The 17,952-nt window shown below is 40.3% G+C and overlaps 1 protein-coding gene across 15 annotated transcripts; it reads right to left on the bottom strand.

The window, feature by feature from the left end:
• Positions 1 to 395: 395 nt before the first annotated feature.
• On the bottom strand, positions 396 to 17,737 carry rufy2 (RUN and FYVE domain containing 2). 15 transcript variants are annotated; one of them, XM_090217258.1, is made up of 20 exons: positions 17,123 to 17,346; positions 16,305 to 16,430; positions 15,310 to 15,497; positions 13,232 to 13,405; positions 9,445 to 9,562; positions 9,044 to 9,145; positions 8,642 to 8,765; positions 8,235 to 8,299; positions 7,812 to 7,877; positions 7,405 to 7,474; positions 7,204 to 7,305; positions 6,952 to 7,068; positions 6,521 to 6,688; positions 5,013 to 5,110; positions 3,679 to 3,798; positions 3,421 to 3,550; positions 3,194 to 3,288; positions 2,833 to 2,881; positions 2,476 to 2,556; positions 396 to 2,297 (listed from the first exon to the last, which is right to left on the bottom strand). In XM_090217258.1, the coding sequence occupies exons 3-20, from the start codon at positions 15,449 to 15,451 to the stop codon at positions 2,154 to 2,156; spliced, it is 1,965 nt and encodes a 654-aa protein (XP_090073384.1). In that variant the 5' UTR covers positions 15,452 to 15,497; positions 16,305 to 16,430; positions 17,123 to 17,346; the 3' UTR covers positions 396 to 2,153. The 15 variants fall into 15 exon arrangements, 12 of the variants coding, with proteins under 12 accessions (XP_090073384.1, XP_021436663.1, XP_090073386.1 ...); XR_016491059.1 differs by having other exon boundaries at positions 638 to 2,297; positions 3,166 to 3,288; positions 17,123 to 17,325; XM_021580988.3 differs by lacking the exon at positions 15,310 to 15,497 and having other exon boundaries at positions 17,123 to 17,737.
• Positions 17,738 to 17,952: the final 215 nt, after the last annotated feature.

Below are 17,952 nucleotides of genomic sequence, written 5' to 3'. Positions count from 1 at the left end.
GAAAATGGTTGACGAATATGCGCAACCTGTTTCAGAGAGCAAACAGACTGGGGCGAAGATTTACATTCCAACAGGACAAAGACCCCAAGCATACATTCAAAGCAATACTGACATGGCTTCAGAAAAATGTGAAAGTCCTTCAGTGGCCTAGCCAAAGCTCTGTCTTGAATCCCATTGAAAATATATGTGGAAGGACTTGAAGATTGCTGTTCACCGCTGCTCCCCATCAAACTTAAGTCTGCAAGGAAGAATGGGAGAAAATCCCCAAATCCAGATGTGCAAAGCTGATACAGACACCCAAGACGACACAACGCTGTAATTGCCACCAAAGGTGTTTCTACAATGTATTGACTCAGGTTTGTGAATACTTATGTAAATTAGATTCCTGTATTTCCTTTTCAAATCTGCAAATGTATATATTTGAACATGTTTTCACATTGTGTGTATGTGAGAGAGAGAAATCTTTAATACATTTTTAATTGAGGCTTTAACAAAATGTGGGAATAAGTCAAGTGTGTCTCAGTTGGTAGAGCATGGCCCTTGCAATGCCAAGGTTGTGGGTTCGATTCCCACAGGGGACCAGTATGAACAAATATGAAAAGAGCGTCTGCTAAATGACTAAAATGGGTATGAATACTTTGAGGGTTCTGTAAGTAGATGGGGGACGCCATCTTTATTCATGTCCGCTATTGTGTACTACATCCATTTCATATTTTATGTCCAGCAAAACTATGGAAAAAAAATCCTGCAATCCGTATGTGTTACATATTTGTAAATGCTTAAGATCCCGTTCAATCACTTTAAATTTCATAGTCAAAATGACATGGTTGGCAACAATATGTTCTAGTGAACAAGACAATATATTGAAAACATACTGCACACAGTATGTTTTGATTATCTATGTGAGATGTAGCACATCCATTTGTAATAAAGTATTAATTCCAGTTTTGTAAAATTATATATTGTAAACATTGCTTTGCTGATTGAATACAAAACAAAATCCAGCAAGTGTATAAGTGGTTACACGAATTAGTGCATCTCAAATTCCTTGCCACTTAGTGATCCAAGTTTTTTTAACTTGCCTGATTAGTCTCTGAAAAGAAATAAGATTGGCATGTTTCCAAACTGAATTGTTAGCTATATACTGTATTTGAATACTTAAGGTAATCATTTATTAGGCCTACTTAATCAAAAGTACAACATACATTTGCTGCGCCGTTTCATGTAGTCTCTGCTTCTTCGTCACAAAGCAGTATCGGGAACAGTGCTTTTGGTAAACATACTTCTGAAATGTGCCTGCATTTTACCATGCAGAAACAAGTCTGAAAGGTACTCATTTAGTATTTTGGCTTATTAGAGGCACATGTGAATTACATCAGTTATAGGATAAGAAGTTCACTTTGTTTAACCAAATCTCTTTTTTTGTAAATAGCATGCTATAGAAGTGTTCAGCCACTTCTTTTGCGATTTCACTTGGTTTTGAGAAACCCCACCAGCAAGATATTTCCTCATGCTCTTTCTACAGTTGCAGGGGCACAGATAAAACAGCTCCAAAAACATATTTTTAGAAACGACAACACTCAGTGATGCATTTCTTTAGATGTTGTACACAAAAGTGTCATTAAACTTTATCCACAATGTTATTCCATTTTGTTAACCTCGAGTGATACTTTCCGTGTTCAAGCATTCCCAGGTTCTCACCATAATGGGAATGAGAAAGCACACAAATGTAAATAAAAAAGAGATTTGGTCAACAACAACAAAAATGTACTCGTCCTTTCAGACCGTTCAAGTGAAATAACATGACTCAAAACAAAAAATATGACTCCAGTCCTTATCACATCAGGCTCAGCCACTGTGTCACACAGAGAAACATACTTTAAAATGGTCTCATCAATTCATATTCTTACTGAAGATTTGGAATGATATGCTCAGCTGCCCAAATGGTTTATCTATTGTAAGGGAATGTTGACATTTATCACAATAACCTTAGTGTCACAGATATAACATCTCAAATCTCATGCTACACAAAGCAATATACCTTGTAGAATGTACACACTTGACATCTGATAACAGTCACACGAGCTCAGAGGTTTCCTGGTAGACTTGAGCTGCGGGGAATTGAGTTAAAGTTGGGCCTGAAGGGGGGCATCTCACGTGGCATTGGAGGAGCAGCGTTGGAGGAGAAGGGCGTGGCACGTATCACAGACCCTCACTGGTTTTGGTGAGGCAGGGAGGGGCAGCTCGTTGTCAGAGCAGGCATTGCAGAAGATCTCCCCACAGTTTCTACAGTGGTGCTAGAGAAATGAGACATGGAAAACACCAGCTTATCTAGGCAAGAAGTACACCCCAAGGAGAAGGTGGGTTATGGTTTGCATAGTTGCTATTCTTGTTAATGTTACACTTTGTGTTGATTGCTGGTTCAGCATTGTCCCAATTAATTTCACATGAAAAATGTAATGAGTTTATCCTAACCTTTCTCCTAGAGATGGAGAACTCCTTCTCACAAAGTTTACAGTGGGTAGCATCTTTGTCCTTCAACCAGACCTGCCCTCCCTGGAATATTTGTTAGATAGGGCACTCATGGAACAGCACTGGCAAATTTCAACATGCTTGTTGGTAGTTCAGTTCAAATTAAATAAAAGTTTTGCAGATGTTATCACAGGTGCAGCGAAATACTTATGTTTCTCACTCAAACAGTGCAGCAATACAATACACACAATCTAAAAGTGAAATAAATTCAGACATTTCAATTAAGTTGTTTTCATCAGAAAATGTACTGATTGGATTGAACTTTAATTTGAACAAGGATGTAGAACTCAAGACACTTACCTGAAGAGCTTTATTTGCCTCTTTTATGTCTTCGATTTTAAGTTTTGATCTGGATTAAGAAAAGCCAGGCATCAGTTAACTGAATTCATGTCTCATATTATTAATTAAAAAATCCTTAACGGAACATTAAAACAGTAAGAGCACTAACTAAAGGCCAGGAAGAATGAAAGGGGATCATGTATGTGATTATAGCCCCTCCACAACATAAAATAATGTTGCTTCTGATACAGCCTTTCCACTTTTATCTTAAAAGGTACGTTGAGATTGCTGTAATTGATGGGGGAAAGAGGCCGAATTCCTATTTGAAAGACACAGTGTTCGATAAAAACGTACATCAAATGAGTTTAAAATAGACAAGTACTCGCTGAGTTTGCAGCCTAGCTCCTCCAGGGCCTGCTCCTGTTCTTCACAAATCCCCTTCAGCTGGCTGTTCTCATCCTGCAGCCTGTGGAACTCCTGGAGAAAAACATGTGAAATACATCAATCCATCGTGTGTATAAATATACTCTACACCTGTGACGCAACAGAAAATATGTTGAACATAATACTTCTTAATGCCACAATAAACCCCACGAAGAACCCTCAAACCTTTTTAAGTCCATTTATTTGCTGGGCTTCAGCACTGAGCTGGGCGACGATGTCTCGTTCCCTCTCCAGGTCGTTCTGTAAGGTTTGCCGCCACTCCTTCTCAATCTTTAGGTCTGTCTCCAGCTGCAGCCTACAACATTACAGCCATATTACTATCCCTTAATCTTCATTTTGGTGCAGAGACAAACAATATATTTATGGTATATAGGAATAAGTGCTAAGAGCTACTATAAATATACAGTATGTATGTGTACTTACATTTGTTTCTCTCTCTGGGCTATCTGCTTTTGGAGGCTGTCGGCTTTGTTGGCAAAGTCGTGCTTGAATTTGCGAGCTCCATCTTCTGCAGTCCAGCGGTCCCGCTCTGCCTCTTGTAATCTGGTGTAATTCAAACCAACTGGGTAAAACTGAGGCTCCAATCACAAAGAAAAGGGGGTACAAGGGGTTGGGATGCAATGGGACAAACTGGCAGAAGAAAAAGGGAAGACCAAACACCTACAGGCAGGCAGGCCCCTTTGGAGGGAAGATGGCCAGGCAGTGGCAGGCCAGTTTAACATTTCCATGAACACACTCATGGGGCTAAAGATGGTGTGTTCACTACACTCAAAGACAAACGTAATGGTGCTGCCAATGATTTCCACATTCCACAACCACAATTTCAAAACATTTAACTTTATTGTTTCATGTGATAAACAATTGTTATACTTTTTATTGGCTATAATGAGTATAGTATTTGCTCTTACAGATATGTTTGAGTGTATTAGTTATTACAGTGCCACAATAATGGGATGCACTACAAAACTTCCTTTTGTGAAAGAAGCTTATCTTAACATTAGACTGATACAAAAACCAATGAACTGTTACTTTATGATACTGCATATGAACAAATCCCCTGCCTAGTGTTTGCTGAGAGTTAGTGGTTGTGTTTAAAAGCTCAGAAAGAGATGTCTTTAACAAGCTTGTATTGGTTCTCAGTGTCTGTGCTGGCACATTTTACAAATGACATGGCGAGTGTGCGTGTCTGGCTCAGCAAATCTTTATCACTATTGAGATCAAGTAGGCATGATGGGGGGGTACAGGATGATAGAAAGAGGTGTATCGATATAGAAATGAAAAGTATGAGGGTAAAAGATGGAAGAAATAAAGGCAAGGAAGGAAAGCAAAAAGGGAAAGAGGATGTCAATATCAGTGAACCTCCATTTTACCAAAAACCTTAAGAAATTGTTAAGCAAAGCATTCTCATAAAGATGTCACAAAGAAGATGGCAAACCAAAGGAAGACAAAGGGAAGGATGGTCTGTGTTGACAGACGTGACGAAGCTATGGTCGCATCACAACACAACCAGACTACAGCCAAGTCAATGTTCCAAATGATTGATACGGTGAAACATATATTTATAAAAAAATACACCTACATGCAAAAAGAGGAAATAATTTGCATGCCACATTATGGCCCGGTTTCCTGCACTCAGATGAAGCATTTCATCTCCACTGAAAGCACTTGTTAGTTCAGGGCTAGGCTTAATCAGGGAAACCGGGCCTTAAATATTAATTCCAAATTATTTAAGAGGATCTTTAAGTCAACACCCTTACCTTTGCTCCAGCTGTTTCATGGTTGCTGTGATTTGATTGGTCTTCTCCTCCAAACGAGTGATCATGTCGTTCTTCTGTTTCATGCCATCATCAGAAGTCTGGTTGACAACACAAGAAAGCCCTCAGATCAGTATTGTCACTGTAAAATACCCTGCCTTCAACGTATTCCCACCCCTTGACATTTTCCACATTTTGTTGTGTTACAGCCTGAATTTAAAATGGATTAAATTGAGATCTGTCACTGGCTTACACACAATAACCCATGTCAAAGTTGAATATGTTTTTAATTTGTAATCTATTTAACAAATTAATTAAAAATGAATAGCTGAAATGTCTTGAGTCAATATTGCTTGAGTCACCTATTAGTAAATCGGTCAAATAAAAAAAAAGCAGACATTGAATATCCCTTTGAGCATGGTGAAGTTGTTAATTACACTTTGGACGGTGTATCAATACACCCAGTCACTACAAATATACATGCGTCCTTCCTAGCTCAGTTGCCGGAGAGGAAGGAATCCACTCAGGGATTTTACCATGAGGCCAATGGTAACTTTAAAACGGTTACAGAGTTTAATGGCTACAATAGGAGAAAACTGTGGATGGATCAACAATGTAGTTACTCCACAATTACTAACCTAATTGACAGAGTGAAAAGAGGGAAGCCTGTATAGAATAAAAATATTAAAAAACATACATCCTGTTTGCAACAAGGCACTAAAGTAATACTGCAAAAAATGTGGCAAAGCAATAACTTTTTTGTTCTGAATATAAAGTGTTTGGGGCAAATACAATATAACACATTACTGAGTACTACTCTCCATATTTTCAACCATAGTGGTGGCTGCATCATGTTATGGGTATGCTTGTAACCATTGAGGACTGGGGAGTTTTTCCAGGATAAAAAATGAAACATAATGGAGTTAAGCACAGGCAGAATTCTAGAGGAAAACCTGGTTCAGCTTTCCAACACACTGGGAGATTAATTCACCTTTCAGCAGGACAATAACCTAAGGCCAAATTTACGCTGGAGTTGCTTACCATGAAGACAATGAATTTTCCAGAGTGGCTGAGTTACAGTTTTGACTTAAATCTACTTGAAAATCTATGGCAAGACCTGAAAATGGTTGTCTAGCTATGATAAACAACTAATTAGACCGAGCTTGAAGAAATATGAAAATAATAAATGGGCAAATGTTGCACAATCCAGGTGTGGAAATCTCTTAGAGACTTACCCAGAAAGACTCCCAGATGTAATCACTGCTTAAGGTGCTTCTATAAAAGTATTGAGTCAGGGGTGTGAATACTTATGTAAATGAGATATTTCTGTATTTAATTTTCAATAAATCTGCTAACATTTCTAAAAACATGTTAACTTTTTCATTATGGGGTATTGTGTGGAATAAGTCAAGGGGTATGAATACTTTCTGAAGGCACTGTAACAAACAATATAGCCTACTCTATTTACAAAAGCACCAGCAAAATGTGCCATACAAAAAGCTCCACAGTACCTGCATTTTTGTGTACATTTCCACATTGATGGCCTTGACTTCATCCAGCTGGTGGCGCAGGCCGATCAGTGTGTCCTGTTTTTCGTGAATGTCCTTTTCCAACAGTTTCATGGCCAGATCCATCTCCTGCTTCATGCTCACCTGTACCACCAACTCATTTTCCACATCCTACAGTGGGGTACAAGGACAGCAGCTGTCGGTCACCCCAAATCCTGCTTAACTGTAAACCACTGACCTTCCTTACACAGACAATGCTATTGACTGCACCTTGCAAGCAAAGATGACCATTTCAGAATTCTGAGTTGGCTTACATTGGCAGTGTTGCCTCTATTGTATAGGTGAGGCAGGCTCCACTTTCTACTGTAGCTCTTCCCTCAGCCTGTGCCCCCTTAGAAAAAGTATAAAGGGGAAACAACTGGATGACAACTGACCTGGCGTAGTTGACACTCCTCCCTGAGCTGTCTCCTGGCCTCGTTGTACATCTCGTCAAGACCCTGCCTCGACTGCTTATAGGTGTCCAGCTCCACATCCACGTCAACCTGGGTCACCTGACAGTGACACAAGAAGAGACATTAGTGGATTAGACCAGACCCACATGTCCTTAGACCACAAACACAACAAATGAGGAACATGTTGAAGTCTGACTGACCAAGACAGAGAGCAGGACATTGTAAAAGGCAAACCTCAAGTTGCTGCTGAGCTTTTATGAGAATAACAGTGTTCTCATTTCTAAGCTGATGGTTCTCCTCTTGCAGTTTGATTATGTTATTTTTTGCAATCGCCAGCTACAATGAAAAGAGGTTCAAATGAACACCAAATCAGATGTATAAAATGGTAAATGCTTCAGAATGTTAGTACAGTACTATTAAGAGAGAATGCCATACCTCCTCAATGAGTTTAGAGTTTGATTTCTCCAAGTTATCGACCCTCCCTTGTAAGCCGTGTACTGAAGAACTGTGTCAAAAAAACAACTGCTAATTTAGTGCCATTTCATATTTAGTCTCTCCCAACAGACATTTGACTTAAAAAGTCCTCACAAAAGAACCTGAGTAGTCCTTTCATTGTCCTTTACAATTACATTTCCTGCCGTTGAACTAGTGAGCTTGAGTTCTGTAGTGTTTGAGGTTGTGCAAGGAACGTAAGCCAATACAACAGAAGAGACATCTGTACTTGCATAACCAGTGCCAATGACTTGGCCTAAATAAGAGCTGAAACACATGGTTGAGCAATTATCACACCAACATTTTCTTCTCCAAAAATGATACAGTATGGTAAAGAAAAAGAAAAATACTTAAGCTGCCTATTTAATTCTTCAACATAGTTCTTCTGGTCTAGGATGGCTGCTACTTGACCATTTCTATTGGGAAAACAGATCATGGAAGAGAACATCTGTAAATTAGTCAACATTTATGTTCAAATGTTTCAAGCATACTATTATCCTTCTCAGCTTATCCAAGACAAATAAAGTATAGTAGTAGATGTTTTAATGGGTATATTCCATCTCATTAAAGCAGTGATTGAGATTATATATATATATATATATATATATATATATATATATATATATATATACACACACACACACACACACATTTTAAGGTTGTGTCTTTAGATTTGGGGCAGGGTCCCCAGAAATTCTGCATGGGAAAAATGAAGTCCCCATTGAATAAGTTTGAATACCACTGCATTAAAGTAACAAGAGTATCTACTTTACCTTTCTCCACTTCTGTAGTCATCAATGTCATTTTTCAAGTACATTGAGAAGTCAATGACCCCAACCTAAGAAATGTTAAATGTCACATACACCATTATTTAGAAATGTCTGCATAGACTGTGACCAGTATATTCCTTTTCAAGTTGGGCTGAGATAATTAGACTATAAAATGTCCACAACTACAATCTGAGCAGATTAGAAGCACAGCTGAACAGTTTGCACTGTGACAGTTCTTCCAGATACTAGTCTGTTGGGATGAGACGAGTAAATCTCCATGAGGTGAAAGGAACGCCAATCCTCTGTCAGCAAGTAGGACCCTGAATAACAGTGTCCACTCACTTGCCTAATTTAAAGGCTGTCAATGGGGAATTTTTTAACAATGACTGAAGTGAGGGGCGTTGACTCACCTGTGTATCCAGGTCCTCGCCCTTGACACACAGGTTGGCATCGATCACATTGAGTCCCACCAGCAGGCCAACGATGACAGCACCCTCCTCCTCTACCATCACAGCAGAGTTGTCATAGAAATTACTGTGGGTACACACAAAGAAACATATTTCACATTAAATTGTGAAAACAAATATTATTACTGTTTATACTAACCGTATATCTTTATTGAAAATGGCATGAGACTTTGACACCTCCTTTACCCATCTGAAGGTATTAGCGTCTAGCCTGCTGAGAGGCAGATGGTGAACCACCACTGAGGAGCCTCCCCTGTCTGCCTGCCCAAGGGGTGTGCTTGGAGGTGAAACAGTGTGTGAGAAAAACAAGTGTGAGTGAATTGAGACTGGAGGTACTTCCAGTACCTCAGCAGGTCCTTTCTGGTGATCAGAAGGCGGAGGTAATCAGCCAGCCTCTTCTGCATCAGGGCCAGACGCAGCCAGGCCCGAGCTCTGCCCAGTGGAGTCCTACAACAACAGAGCACAAACTGCAACTATTAGTCCAACAATCCATAGTCATATTATATCCCTATTTACATTCCAAGTGAAGAGGGCTCAATTCAATCCGTAGAGCTGAAGATCAGCGTTGTAGCACAATTGACATTTAAATTCAGAGTTCCCGCGTCAGCAGCGACTGCATTCACATTAAATGCTGCATATGTCATTTCAATCGGAAATTACCTTTACATTTCAAACATGCTATAGTGCTGAACTTCGGTGAAGCAGATTGAATCAAGCCCTTAATCAAAAGGTGTGTGTGTGTGTACTTTAGTCCTGGTAGGTCCCTGACGCTGGCTGCAATCTCTCCTGCCTCAGGACACAACTTCTCCACCATCTCCAGAGGACCCCACAGTGACTTGCTGTATCCAAGAAAGGACTTCTTCACTAGGGTTGCAAAAACAAACATTGATCCTTATGCCATGGGTAATGTTACACAACACTGTCGAGAAATTGTGTCTTTGCAACCTTAACTATCAAATAATGCATGGGAAAGGGGCGTGTGAAAGCTGCGTGTGAGTATGTGTGTGTGTGATTATAGACATATGTGGGTATGTGATTATGCATATATGTGTGTTTGTGATTATGCTTGTATAGCTAACTGTGTGTGATTATGTATGTATGTGTGTTTGTGTGATTATGTATGTATGTGTGCAGCTAGCTGTGTGTGTGTGTGTGTGTGTGTGTGTGTGTAGCTAGCTGTGTGGGATTATGTGTGTGTGTGTGTGTGTGTAAGAAGCCGCGTGTGTGTGTGTGTGTGTGTAGCTAGTTATTTTTGATTATGTGCGTGTGTGTGTGTGTGTGTGGTGTAGCTAGCCCGTTGTGTGTGTGTGAGATAATGTGTGTGTATATTATATTATGTGATTATATAGATATGCATGTATTAGAGGTCGACCGATTATGATTTTTCAACACCGATACCAATTATTGGAGCACCAATAAAGCCGATACCAATTAAAATCGGCAGATTTTTTTTTTTTTAAATGCATTTGTAATAATGACAATTACAACAATACTGAATTAACACTTATTTTAACTTAATATAATACATCAATAAAATCAATTTAGCCTCAAGTAGATAATGAAACATGTTCAATTTGGTTTAAATAATGCAAAAACAAAGTGTTGGAGATGAAAGTAAAAGTGCAATATGTGCTATGTAAGAAAGATAACGTTTCAGTTCCTTGCTTAGAACATGAGAACATATGAAAGCTGGTGGTTCCTTTTAACATGAGTCTTCAATATTCCCAGGTAAGAAGTTTTAGGTTGTAGTTATTATAGGACTATTTCCCTCTATGCCATTTGTATTTCATTAACCTTTGACTACTGGATGTTCTTATAGGCACTTTAGTATTGATAGTGTAACAGTATAGCCTCCGTCCCTCTCCTCGCTCCTCCCTGGGCTTGAACCAGCAACACAAGGACACCAGCCACCACATCGAAGCAGCATTACCCATGCAGAGCAAGGGAAACAACCATCCCAAGGCTCAGAGCGAGTGAAGTTTGAAACGCTATTAGCGCGCGCTAACTAGCCAGCCATTTCACTTCAGTCACACCAGCCTCATCTCGGGAGTTGATAGGTTTGAAGTCATAAACAGCACAATGCATGACGCACAACGAAGAGCTGCTGACAAAACGTGCGAAATTGCTGTTTGAATGAATGTTTACGCGCCTGCTTCTGCCTACCACCGCTCAGTCAGATACTTAGATACTTGTATGCTTGTATGCTCAGTCAGATTATATGCAACACAGGACACACTAGATAATATCTAGTAATATCATCAACCATGTGTAGTTAACTAGTGATTATGATTGATTGTTTTTTCTAAGATAAGTTTAATGCTAGCTAGCAACTTACCTTGGCTTACTGCATTTGTGTAAAAGGCAGTCTCCTTGTGGAGTGCAAGGAGAGAGAGGCAGGTCGTTATTGCGTTGGACTATTTAACTTTAAGGTTGCAAGATTGGATCCCCGAGTTGACAATGTGAAAATCTGTCTTTCTGTCGCTGAACGAGGCAGTTAACCCACCGTTCCTAGGCCGTATTTGAAAATAGGAATGTGTTCTTAACTGACTTGCCTAGTTAAATAAAGATGTAAAAAAAGAAAAAGTCAAATCGGCGCCCAAAAATACCGATTTCCGATTGTTATGAAAACTTGAAATCGGCCCTAATTAAATCGGTCGATCTCTCGGTGTGTAACTAGCTGTGTGTGATGGTGTGTAGCTAGCTATGTGTGATTAAGTATGTATGTATGTATGTATGTACGTACGTACAGTGGGGCAAAAAAGTATTTAGTCAGCCACCAATTGTGCAAGTTCTCCCACTTAAAAAGATGAGAGGCCTGTAATTTTCATCATAGGTACACTTCAACTATGACAGACAAAATGAGAAGAAAAAAAATCCAGAAAATCACATTGTAGGATTTTTAATGAATTTATTTGCAAAATATGGTGGAAAATAAGTATTTGGTCAATAACAAAAGTTTCTCAATACTTTGTTATATACCCTTTGTTGGCAATGACAGAGGTCAAACATTTTCTGTAAGTCTTCACAAGGTCTTCACACACTGTTGCTGGTATTTTGGCCCATTCCTCCATGCAGATCTCCTCTAGAGCAGTGATGTTTTGGGGCTGTTGCTGGGCAACACGGACTTTCAACTCCTTCCAAAGATTTTCTATCAGGTTGAGATCTGGAGACTGGCTAGGCCACTCCAGGACCTTGAAATGCTTCTTACGAAGCCACTCCTTCGTTGCCCGGGTGGTGTGTTTGGGATCATTGTCATGCTGAAAGACCCAGCCACGTTTCATCTTCAATGCCCTTGCTGATGGAAGGAGGTTTTCACTCAAAATCTCACGATACATGGCCCCATTCATTCTTTTCTTTACACGGATCAGTCGTCCTGGTCCCTTTGCAGAAAAACAGCCCCAAAGCATGATGTTTCCACTCCCATGCTTCACAGTAGGTATGGTGTTCTTTGGATGCAACTCAGCATTCTTTGTCCTCCAAACACAACGAGTTTAGTTAAAAAGTTATATTTTGATTTCATCTGACCATATGACATTCTCCCAATCTTCTTCTGGATCATCCAAATGCTCTCTAGCAAACTTCAGACGGGCCTGGACATGTACTGGCTTAAGCAGGGGGACACGTCTGGCACTGCAGGATTTGAGTCCCTGGCGGCGTAGTGTGTTACTGATGGTAGGCTTTGTTACTTTGGTCCCAGCTCTCTGCAGGTCATTCACTAGGTCCCCCCGTGTGGTTCTGGGATTTTTGCTCACCGTTCTTGTGATCATTTTGACCCCACGGGGTGAGATCTTGCATGGAGCCCCAGATCGAGGGAGATTATCAGTGGTCTTGTATGTCTTCCATTTCCTAATAATTGCTCCCACAGTTGATTTCTTCAAACCAAGCTGCTTACCTATTGCAGATTCAGTCTTCCCAGCCTGGGGCAGGTCTACAATTTTGTTTCTGGTGTCCTTTGACAGCTCTTTGGTCTTGGCCATAGTGGAGTTTGGAGTGTGACTGTTTGAGGTTGTGGACAGGTGTCTTTTATACTGATAACAAGTTCAAACAGGTGCCATTAATACAGGTAACGAGTGGAGAACAGAGGAGCCTCTTAAAGAAGAAGTTACAGGTCTGTGAGAGCCAGAAATCCTGCTTGTTTGTAGGTGACCAAATACTTATTTTCCACCATAATTTGCAAATAAATTCATAAAAAATCCTACAATGTGATTTTCTGGATTTTTTTTCTCATTTTGTCTGTCATAGTTGAAGTGTACCTATGATGAGAATTACAGGCCTCTCATCTTTTTAAGTGGGAGAACTTGCACAATTGGTGGCTGACTAAATACTTTTTTGCCCCACTGTATGTATGTGTGTGTGATTGTATGTGTGTGTGTGTGTGTGTGTGTGCAATTGTGTGTAGCTAGCTGTATGTATTCATTATGTAACGAACATGAATTATTATGCAATGAAAACATGTCCATAAGCTGATACTGTCACCATTATGAATAGGATTCAACTAGTTCTGCACCATCGTAAAAATGAGTGAGTGAATACCTTTGAGGCCATGTTTGAGGCAGTGCTCCATGACAACAAAGAACTGCTGGAGTGGAGGGTAGTCGGAGTCCAGGGTGCGTCCAAAACTGAGGGCCGACTCGATCAGGCCTTTGATGCTGAGCTTGGCCATGTTCAGCAGGTTAGTTCTCTCCATCGACATAGGGTCCCGCAGAGCTAGAGAGGGAAGGGAACAGACCCACAATAGGGAGTGGTCAATTCAAACTACCTATAGTATGTCAACAAAGAGCCATGCGATTATGTTTTTCATAGTAGTGCACACATACATACAGCAGAAATTGACATCTATAGTGCCCATATTACAGTATTTCAACAAATAGTCATGGATACATCTCACATTTCATAATTGCCTACAACATGTGTTGTACAGACATGATACTGTATGTAGGCACGAAATTGGATTTAATCTTGGCCAATAAATAATATTTTCTGATGTAATCACCACTTCTGATCAAACCAGAAGAAAAACATTGATCAGAAACAGTTTTGCACTGGCCTCTAGCTGGAAATAAGCAGGGTCCACAGAGATCCTATTAAATTACTTCTTACATTTCTAATATGAGTTCTAATATGTAATTCTATGGATTTTTAACATTTTATTTCACTAGGCAAGTCAGTTAAGAACAAATTCTTATTTACAATGACGGCCTACCCCGGCCAAACCCGGACGACAGGGTTTCTGGAATTGGACATAACATTTTTGCCAACACATGGCTAACCTTTGTTTAACCAGTTGCTCTTAGCAAAATTGTGTTTGGAGTTAGCCTATTAGCTAGAAAGGTCTGTTAGAATTTACACTTCCTGTTCCAATTATAATGTGGGGTGGTCAAAATAATAAAAAACTATCTACCAAATCTATTTACTTTAAAATATTGAGTACTTCTCCTTGCCATTATCATTAACATGATAAGACATGTTAATTAATTGTTTTGCTAACATATGATGAGAGTCCTTGGGTAGCAGGTTTGCCTGGGAGGGGGTCCCTGGGCAAGATAAGATTAAAGACCCCTGCACAATAACCTATCCCCAATCAAATCAGCACTCTCCCCATGTTGACAGAGCGAGCCACTGACAATAGGATAACATTTATGCAAATATTCAGACACGTGGTAGAGCATGGCGCTTGCAGTTGGTAGAGCATGGCGCTTGCAACGCCTGTGTATGTCGCTCTGGATAAGAGCACAGCTAAATGACTAAAATGTAAATTGGGCAAATGATGGCATTGAGCATGTTGCTATTCTGTTTCAGATCATAGTCAGTATGCTGTCATTCTGTCGCACCACTTAATGTGTGAGAGATCTATCCTTGCATTACAGGCCCAGTAATTCCAACTTCATACGAGATGCAACGTGCCTGCATCACCCATAGTAACCGCAGCAAGCATCACATCTGGATCACGCTATGAGCCCGACCAGAGAGCACGAGACCTTGAAAATAAGTCCTTTCAATGTCTTTTGCTCATAGGGCGGGGTGTGGTTTCGAACCAGCTATTGGTCTGTAGAAAAACCACATTAACACCAGAAGGTTACCACAATTGAACAATATTGCGGGCCGCTATCACACACTATTGTGCCAGAAACCCCCACTAGCATCCCATTGGACTTTCCCTTATGGTGTACCGGAGTCCTAACTAGCTAGCTTCGCAGTCGTTAGCATAACTGCAAGAAAGCAGCGTTTTGGTGCATTACCGGCACCTACAGTAGTGTACAGGAGCAGTTCAGTCTCCCGCCTGTGTACAGCGTCCTCGCGTAGACATTTGCCAATATAAGTATAAAGAGGGGTTCCTGCAGATAAAGGAATGCCCACATGCAGGAACGCCCCGGATTGCGTGCCGCAATTACACCCTTCTCCAAATAGTCAATGAATGAATATGACTTGATTGAGCTGCACAAGCGGAAAAATATATGCATGCTGCTAAATTGATTGTATGTTGCACTAAATCAACAATGACTGACATATGCATTTGATACTGTAACATGGGAGCAGGCACACGATGACATGACAGCTTTGTTGATTTATGCAAAAATCAAGAACATGATGAACACATTACTCCAAATTACCTGGGACACTCCATTCGTTTACAAAAGATGTGGGTTCCGCTACCTTTGCCAGAACATGACTGCTGCTTCCTGAAAAGGTCTCCGATGCTTTCCTGGCTAGGGCAAATATGGGCGCCTGCCATCTCCCATCCCCTGCCATCATGGTCGTGGTGCTAGCTTTTTCACCGGCCGATTTTTCTTCCTGTAACCTAAGGATTCCAAATACTTGAGACTTCTCCTTGTTGCTTTCTGCTTCAGCTAATGCAAGGTCTTGCTCTGCAGGTGTCGCCATCGTCGAAATATCATATGGTTATGGACAATTCACCTGGCGACCATTGTTGCACAAATGTTTGGGATAACATTGCTAAATGATCCAATGCCAACCCTTTCATGTACAACACATTTCGTCTACATTCTACGAGTGAAGTCCGCTTTCACAGTCATCAATAACAAATGATCCCTTATTCGGCGTAGTGTAGAGATTTGTTTACACCCTACTGAAGCTGAATCCCTCAAGTCCGTAGGGTGGTGTCAAATACGCTCACAAAACAAAAGCACTACGTAATGGAAAGCCATACTTGGGATTCTGCTACCCTCTACTGCTGGCTGGAAGAACTCCAGTTGATTATGCATATACATGTTTCAATTCTTTAAACTGAGTAAAATGTTAAATATGATTAATTAAAATGTTATTAAAATATATATTTTACTAGCCTAGCTCTGTACAGTGTTTACAGAAAATGGAAGTGATGATCAGCCATGTATATTTCTTGCCAACAAGTTAACAGAAAAGTATAATCTTACTCATGAATTTAAAAATGAAGTCAGTAGATAAACGTGATGCATGTCCCTGTGAAGTTAATCATCAGAAATTGATAGTTTAAATAATTCAATAATTCAATATAGTCTTTCAGTAGGATTCCAGTGTATCTAAAATAAATTGTGTTGTAGCCAATTGTCTTGTACCAACCACCATGTGATTGAGAAGAAAATATAGGTTATCTGCTTTTGTTTACCTTGACTGTTTGAAAGTCGCTCCATGCTCTCACTATGAGTGATGCCCCAGCGATGTAAACTCTGAGGGGAATACATAGTGAAGATCACTTCGGCCCAAGAAGATCCTGGACACACCAATATTTGTTCTGCGATAAGAAAGGAGAGTAGTCAAAGTGCTACACAATAGGAATGCCAACAGCAATTATCATTCATACAAAACCAACATTACAAGGGTTATGAATTTGTGGATATTTTAAATGTGAAATTTACATAATTAAAGGGGGGAAATCTAATTTCTGTGCATGAGGGCCACTGAAGGGAATACAGACAGTCAGTTTGCCATAAACCAACATATAATAATGTGCACTTTATGGTCCTTAGTTTTGAACCTGGATCATAACACAGCAACTCATGAACCCATGGAGATTATCATTTGGTTTGTGTTATAAAGCAATACGATTATAACTGTTGTTCTTCGATACTGAACATTGTTCCGCAGAACAGCCTTCTTATATTTTCAGAAGCAGGACTATGTGGAGTCCATTGACAGTGTCAGTCATGTTTCTGCTGTTCTCCTGCAGATTAGCCAGTCAGTGCTAAACTATCATATGACTAATTTCCTACTGCACCCTCCCTGTCTGTGTCAGTCCAACATGGCCTGAGATACTGTATGTACTCTACACTGTAACATCCTCCCTTCTGTGTTCTCTTGTAGAATGTACATATACTAATTGACATTATACACTGGCACTAAACTAACCGCTGCTGTCTGACTCTGCCAAATGGACCCCTGGATTCTACAGCATTTCTAGAGTGACATAAAATTGTGACAACTTACCTCAGGCAGAGCAGCAACACACTATTTGTATTGGTTCAGCTGGGCTCAGACTGAATCAGTAACTCCAGACCTTCCCTGGCTGGGGCCGAGGCCTGTTGGCTGTGCTGCGTTGGACCTTGGTACCGAGGGAGTCTAATCCCTCTGCAGTTACAGGCAGAGGAGTGGGGATGTCTCTCAGAGGAACCACTTGGAGCACATAATACACATACGGGTAAAAGCAGAGTAGAGGGGTCGATGAGGGCGGGGGAGGAGTCTCCGACTGAAAAGGGGAAGACATAGTTTTGCTGGGGGGGACGAACAAATTTACACAGACCAGCCAACCCCTGCCCTCTTGCAGGAATGACGCTTTCAAAACAACAGGGAATTCAGAACTCGGAAATCTCCGACTTCAGTGCTTTCAAGATAACCGCGAACTCGAGAAAAAAAAACGAGCGCCGACTGGCAAAATCGTTTTGAACCGTCATCCAGCTCGAAGTTCTAACTCGAAATATCGGGCATCTTTCTAGAGCCCCAATTTTCCGAACTAAAGATCACCGACGTCATGATTCGACCTCTTTTAACCCCCCCCCCCCCAGAGTTCCCATTAGTCTTGAAAGTATAAATTACAAAGACATCCAGGAAGTGGTTTAGTGAGCGACACCTCTCTTAGAATGCATTACTATCTAAATGCATGGAACATACACATATGAAGATGATAGTCACAAAATAGATCACCCATTATGTATCAGTGACAAATTCTGTAAATATTAACATGGATATTAATTTCAAATCATTTAGTAATATATTTGTATTATGTAGAAGCACGTGGTTTTATGACATACAACAAAGAA

Source organism: Oncorhynchus mykiss, chromosome 23, assembly GCF_057628025.1.
Source record: "Oncorhynchus mykiss isolate SJ-2025 chromosome 23, ASM5762802v1, whole genome shotgun sequence".
Taxonomy (NCBI): Eukaryota; Metazoa; Chordata; class Actinopteri; order Salmoniformes; family Salmonidae; genus Oncorhynchus; species Oncorhynchus mykiss.
This window is presented reverse-complemented; position numbering and strand designations above follow the sequence as displayed.